Raw genomic sequence first — 6,091 nt, 5'->3', positions numbered from 1 at the left:
TAAACATTAAAGACTAAAAAATAGTTGATGAATTCTTAAAAATAAAAATTAATACTTGAAAAAACTAAAAAACAATTTTTTTTTTTTGTAAGTTAGACAAAATGATGAATGAAGAAATTAGTTAAAATGAGAATAGGGATGGCAAATCACATTTTTAATATAAATTATTATTCAAAAAAAAGAAAAGAAATAAAAAGTATATCCAATCAATCCCTTAATGTTTTCCAAATTTGCATCCAAAAATCTCCACGAATCTCGTGCTGTCGACATCTCTAGTGTGGATGACATCGACATCATAACTTAAAAAGGTCAAAAAAATACTATTATTTTATCGATCGGGATAGGATTAGAATAAATAATACAGCCAGGTTGGAAAATGAATCCACAGTAGGAGGGGAAAAACGGATGATCCGTCGGGAAGTAGGTGGTGAATGCGTTTTCCTCTCTATCGTTTTTTCAAACCGGAATGCTGAGGTGGCAGGTCAAGAGAGGGAATTCATATTCTGAAACTCAGAAGGAAGCTCCTTGTATGCTTATATAAGTAGAATCACACAAGAGAAAGAGAAAGAGAAGAATTGTTTGCAGTGATGGCTACTTCTAGGATCTCATCGCTGCTCTCTCGCTCTTTCACTTCTTCTGCTTCTTCTGCTTTGCTTTCTTCCATAGGTGCTTGGGTTTATGCTTTTTGTTTTTTTTTGACTTTTTCTCTCTTTGCTTCCCCTCAAATCACTGCAAGTTTCTTGATTTTTGGTTGGCTAATTCATTGAGTTTGATTTTTGGATATGGCAAAAGGAAATGAACGCGATTGTTGTATCTGGGTGCTGTTCCCCTTTCCCCTCTGTTTGGTTGAGAGTTGTTTCTAGTTTCTAGTTTCTAGTTTCTTCCCAAATGACACAGCACCTATGTAACTACAACTCTCTGGTTTTGATAAGAAGATTGATCCAGTTTTTGGAGTTGAGATTCTTATATTGTCAATGGCTCCGTTCTTCCACCCCTGTCTTATATCTTTTCACCTTTTCCATCACTTTACTTTTTGAGGGGAAAGGCTGGTTATCTTTTGACTAATTGTATTGTTCTGTTCTTTCCCATTGCTGCTTTTGCTGTTTGTGGAGTGTTATTTTATCTGTTGATTAAGTGAAATACCTATGTTTGATATTTCCACCACTCAGGGAGGAATTCATCCCGGAGGGGCGGGATCTTTAGATATAGCACTGCTGCAGTTGTTGAAGAACCAATCAATCCTTCTGTTGATGTCAATTATACTCAGCTTTTAATCAATGGACAATTTGTGGATGCCGCAACGGGTAAGCCTTTTATCTATCATTCATAATCATTGGAGGCTGGATGCCTATTCCAATTTTCCAACAATTGATGATGGGACTCTGTTATTATTAAATCAAGTTAGCTCTTACTGAATCTCCTGTGGGGGCTTAATTCTCTCTGGCTTCAGGGAAAACTTTTGAGACATTGGACCCCAGGACAGGGAATGTGATTGCCAGTGTTGCTGAAGGTGATGCAGAAGATGTTAATCGAGCTGTCTCGGCTGCTCGCAAGGCGTTTGATGAGGGACCATGGCCTAGGATGAGTCCTTATGTAACTCTTCTCCTTCTTTTCCTTTATTGACTTCTCAATTACTCCTCACATTACCTAAAATGCGAAAAGGATATGGGTCTGGACTTAACAGAATTCACTCTTGGTTTGGTTTGATTTCTCCAGGAGAGATCCAAGATACTCTTGCGTTTTGCTGATTTGCTTGAAAAGCACAATGATGAGATTGCAGCACTCGAGACTTGGGATAATGGGAAGCCATTTGAACAGGCTGCAAAGGCTGAAGTACCATTGGTGATACGTTTGATGCGGTACTATGCGGGTAGGTGAAATAAAAAAGAATACAACATGTATGCTACTTGTATATAAGTTTCAATACGTATGCTACTTGATCGTCCTGTGAAATTTTTGTATGTAAAAATTCCTCAGGTTGGGCAGATAAGATTCATGGTCTCACGGTTCCTGCTGATGGATTGCATCAAGTGCAAACCTTGCATGAACCCATTGGCGTTGCTGGACAGATTATCCCCTGGAATTTCCCACTTCTCATGTATGCTTGGAAGATTGGACCTGCATTAGCATGTGGTAACACTATCGTTCTAAAGACAGCAGAGCAGACACCATTGTCTGCTTTATATGCATCGAAGTTATTGCATGAGGTAGTACATGAATCAAACTCTAGCACTGGTTCTTTTTATTTCTTTTTGCTTTTCTAGGTGTACTGCATCTAGTATATTTCTGTGTTGCATCAATGCTCAGTTCATCAAAACCCTAATCTCAAGTACTTGCAGTGGTGGACATAGGATCCTTCTCGCCTTTAAGCTCTATGTAGTCACATGCTCCAGTTATCCTTGACTATTATTTCTTCTCTCAACACCTTGGTCAAATTCCTTCTGGCCTTTATCTTGTTCTTCAGGCACTTTAAAATGTAAAATGCTAACCCCCAAATAATTTGAAGGATGTCCAGTTCAGGCATGACATAGTGTCAAATTGAAGCCCCCTAGCTCTGTATTAACACAAGCATGTATGATATATGTTTGATTTGCACTCAATGTCAAGATTTTATTCTACTGGCTGTGTGTTTTGTTTTCTGGGTGACATTTCCATTTTTTATGCTAAAAGAAATATCTAACATCCACTTTTATGGATTAAGATCGAATGCTGTACCCATGCAAATAAAAGATGACATCATGGACATGAACTTGATTTTCCATAATTGTGATTTGGTACATTTTCCTAGACTAGGTTCCTGAATGTTTACCGATGCTGAAGTTTCTTTATATCATCAACATTACTTCAAGAGCTGCCACCTTTCTCAATTTTTACTAAATTTTTGTGCTGAAATCCTATATTTATCTCTCTTCATCTTTCATACTGAGTAGATAACCTTTGTGACAGGCCGGGCTTCCTCCAGGTGTTCTAAATGTGGTTTCTGGTTATGGTCCAACTGCTGGTGCAGCACTTGCCAGCCATATGGATGTGGACAAGGTAACTTATGAACTTAAATGCCTCCATTTCTATCCCTCACATACTTGCATCTCTGAAAGTAGATAAAGATAGAATTGTCAGTGCAGGGAAATCCTGAAAATTGGCAGAAGATAGATATTCACTAATCATTTAAATTGTTAGTTCTGGGAAATCATGATATAAAGTAAGGTTAACTCTTCCATTCATAGTTGCATTATGTTTTTAGTATTGTTGATGTATGGACCAGTCAGGTTTCTTCTTTGTCTTTCTCTAAATATTTTTACTCTGTTATTCACTTGGACACAGCCTTGTTCATTTCCAAGGAGCACTTGAACACATGGGAAGTGATTTTCCTTGTTCTTTTGGGAGGGCAGAGTTGGGATAGGGTCTTAGTTGCTCAGTTCGGGTTTAGAGCTGCGATGAAGTGGGGGACTAAGCTTCCTAATGCACATTGTAGAGAACATATAAATTATTTCAATAGATTTTATAGTTAGCCAATTTGAGATCAAGTTAATTGACTTGGAAAGAAAGAAGCTAAACATGCTTAGATGATTACTTATAGCCATTTTCAGTAACCAATGCAATTTGCTAGTGTTGAACATGAATAATCAGTCAATGGTTAAACTGGATGCATTATTGTTTTCCTGAGTACACTTTTGACCCCTTAGAGCTACATGTCCTCTAATGGCAGCTTGCTTTCACTGGATCAACTGCAACTGGAAAAATTGTACTTCAATTGGCTGCAAGGAGCAATCTTAAGCCAGTGACTTTAGAGCTTGGAGGGAAATCCCCTTTCATTGTGTGTGAGGATGCTAATGTAGATGAGGCTGTTGAGCTAGCCCACTTTGCTTTATTCTTTAATCAGGTATGTCCAAGAAATTCCTCTATGTAGGGGCAAGACAGGTTTCACCAATCTTTGAATTCATTGATTGACAAATGTGTTGCAATCTGCAGGGGCAATGTTGTTGTGCTGGCTCCCGTACATTTGTACATGAAAGTATATACGATGAGTTTGTAGAGAAGGCAAAAGCACGTGCTTTAAGACGCACCGTTGGTGATCCATTCAAGGCAGGCATTGAGCAAGGCCCCCAGGTAAATTTGCCACCACTTCTTGCATATAACCATACTCTTACAAATTGATTTTTCTTGGTGGATGTCTACTTTTGAACTTTGAAAAACATAACTCTACATTATGGTCTCACATGTAATTTTGGAAATCCAGCAAATGAAATTCCAGTAAAACGTGTTGAATTTAATTTTGGGAATCATGGCAAACAATTATGCCTCTTACTGCTGTCAAATATTATGAAATGCATCAATTCTCTGGGATTTTGGGCTATAGTGATGTGGGTGCTTCTAATCAGATTGATTCAGATCAATTTGAGAAGATCCTGAGATACATAAGATCTGGTGTCGAAAATGGAGCCACCCTTGAAACTGGAGGTGAGAGATTTGGCAAAGAGGGCTTCTTCATTAAGCCTACAGTTTTCTCTAATGTTCAGGTATATCTTCTATGCTCCTATACGGCTATACCCTCCTTGTTCACAAACCATTTTCCTAAAAGCTTTAACATACTAACTGACATAATTGTAATATCAGGACGGCATGTTGATAGCACAGGACGAGATATTTGGACCAGTGCAGTCCATCCTGAAATTCAAGTGAGGAACAGGCCCCATCTTTGTACACTTCCCAATCAGAGGGTTCTGTCCTTTTATACACACCACTAACTTTTTGAATGATTGCAGGAATCTTGATGAGGTGATAAGAAGGGCAAACGCCACTAGTTATGGGCTGGCCGCAGGAGTCTTTACCCAGAACTTAGACACAGCCAACACCTTGACCCGCGCACTAAAGGTGGGCACAGTATGGATTAACTGCTTTGATGTGTTTGATGCAGCGATTCCTTTTGGTGGGTACAAGATGAGTGGGCATGGCAGAGAAAAGGGTATTTACAGTCTTCAAAACTACCTGCAAGTGAAGGCTGTTATTACTCCCTTGAAGAACCCCGCGTGGTTATAAATAAATCACCCTGCTTCTCTCTTCTTACTTAAGCATTATGAAGAATAAATACAAGCCTACACTAATCTTTGCTTGTAATAACATGATATTGATGATGATGATGATGATCTCAAAATTGGGTATGGTGCCGCGTGGGTACCATAGAATTTTTCTAAGTATAGTAGGCCTGTGATTGACCGCAATAAGTAGCATGTTTCATCTATGTTAGAGCTTTCTTTGTTGTGATTGATGAATGGAAAGTCAGGTGGCCCGTATAAGACAATCATGAACCGGAGCTGTTAGCCTGTCACTTTTTTGACTTTATTGGAAGTGGCCACTTGCCTCATTTTTCTCCTCTCACTTAAGACTACAATTATGTATGAATGCATGATAGCTACTTGGTTTCGTTTCTGTGATGAGTCTCACTGAACCATCATTTTCAGATTTTAATTGATTAAATCATTCTAATTGTTTAATTTTATTCCCACAAAAAATGAAAAAATAAAAATAAAAATTGATTCATTTAATCCAACAGATGCCAATTGAATTATACAAAAATAACTATGAACCTTTAATTTTGTCTTAGGACCCTCTTACCCCTTTTTCCTTTATTCGCCTTCAAAAGTATTGCATATTTATTTATTTAATTTATCATCATTTCATAATCTCTTTACTATCTATATTTTTTTTTTCAAAGGATGTTCATTTCAACTCAACCAGAGTTAAGTTTGATTTACAAAAAACTTAAATAAGATTAAATTTTTAATTATCATGATAAAATTTAAATAAGGTAGGTTAAGTTTTCAAATAAAGTCAAGTTTTTAATAATAATCTGAATTACAAGTTTCATTTATAGAAGATTAAAAGAACTTAAATATTGTACTGTTGTTAAGTTTTATTTAAAAAGAACTTAAACATGATTAAATTTCCATCATATATACAAATCTTAATTCGAATGTTTATCTATTTGATGTCATATTTGAAACCAATAAAACCTAAATGTAAAAAACCCTAATAAAAAACAATGATAAAAAACAAAAAAACCAAAACAAAAATTGGAAACCTAATAAAACCA

At 36.9% G+C, this 6,091-nt stretch overlaps 1 protein-coding gene across 1 annotated transcript; it reads left to right on the top strand.

Annotated features, from left to right (window-relative positions):
- Window positions 1-383: 383 nt before the first annotated feature.
- LOC117915686 (aldehyde dehydrogenase family 2 member B4, mitochondrial-like) lies at window positions 384-5,376 on the top strand. Its single transcript, XM_034831320.1, has 11 exons — window positions 384-666; window positions 1,170-1,304; window positions 1,451-1,593; window positions 1,717-1,870; window positions 1,978-2,207; window positions 2,947-3,036; window positions 3,707-3,880; window positions 3,970-4,107; window positions 4,380-4,517; window positions 4,615-4,676; window positions 4,764-5,376. The coding sequence occupies exons 1-11, from the start codon at window positions 588-590 to the stop codon at window positions 5,035-5,037; spliced, it is 1,617 nt and encodes a 538-aa protein (XP_034687211.1). The 5' UTR covers window positions 384-587; the 3' UTR covers window positions 5,038-5,376.
- Window positions 5,377-6,091: the final 715 nt, after the last annotated feature.

Source organism: Vitis riparia, chromosome 1 (genome assembly GCF_004353265.1).
Source record: "Vitis riparia cultivar Riparia Gloire de Montpellier isolate 1030 chromosome 1, EGFV_Vit.rip_1.0, whole genome shotgun sequence".
In the NCBI taxonomy this organism is placed as follows: domain Eukaryota; kingdom Viridiplantae; phylum Streptophyta; class Magnoliopsida; order Vitales; family Vitaceae; genus Vitis; species Vitis riparia.
The sequence above is the reverse complement of the archived record's forward strand: the minus strand, read 5'-3'. Positions and strand labels throughout refer to the sequence as shown.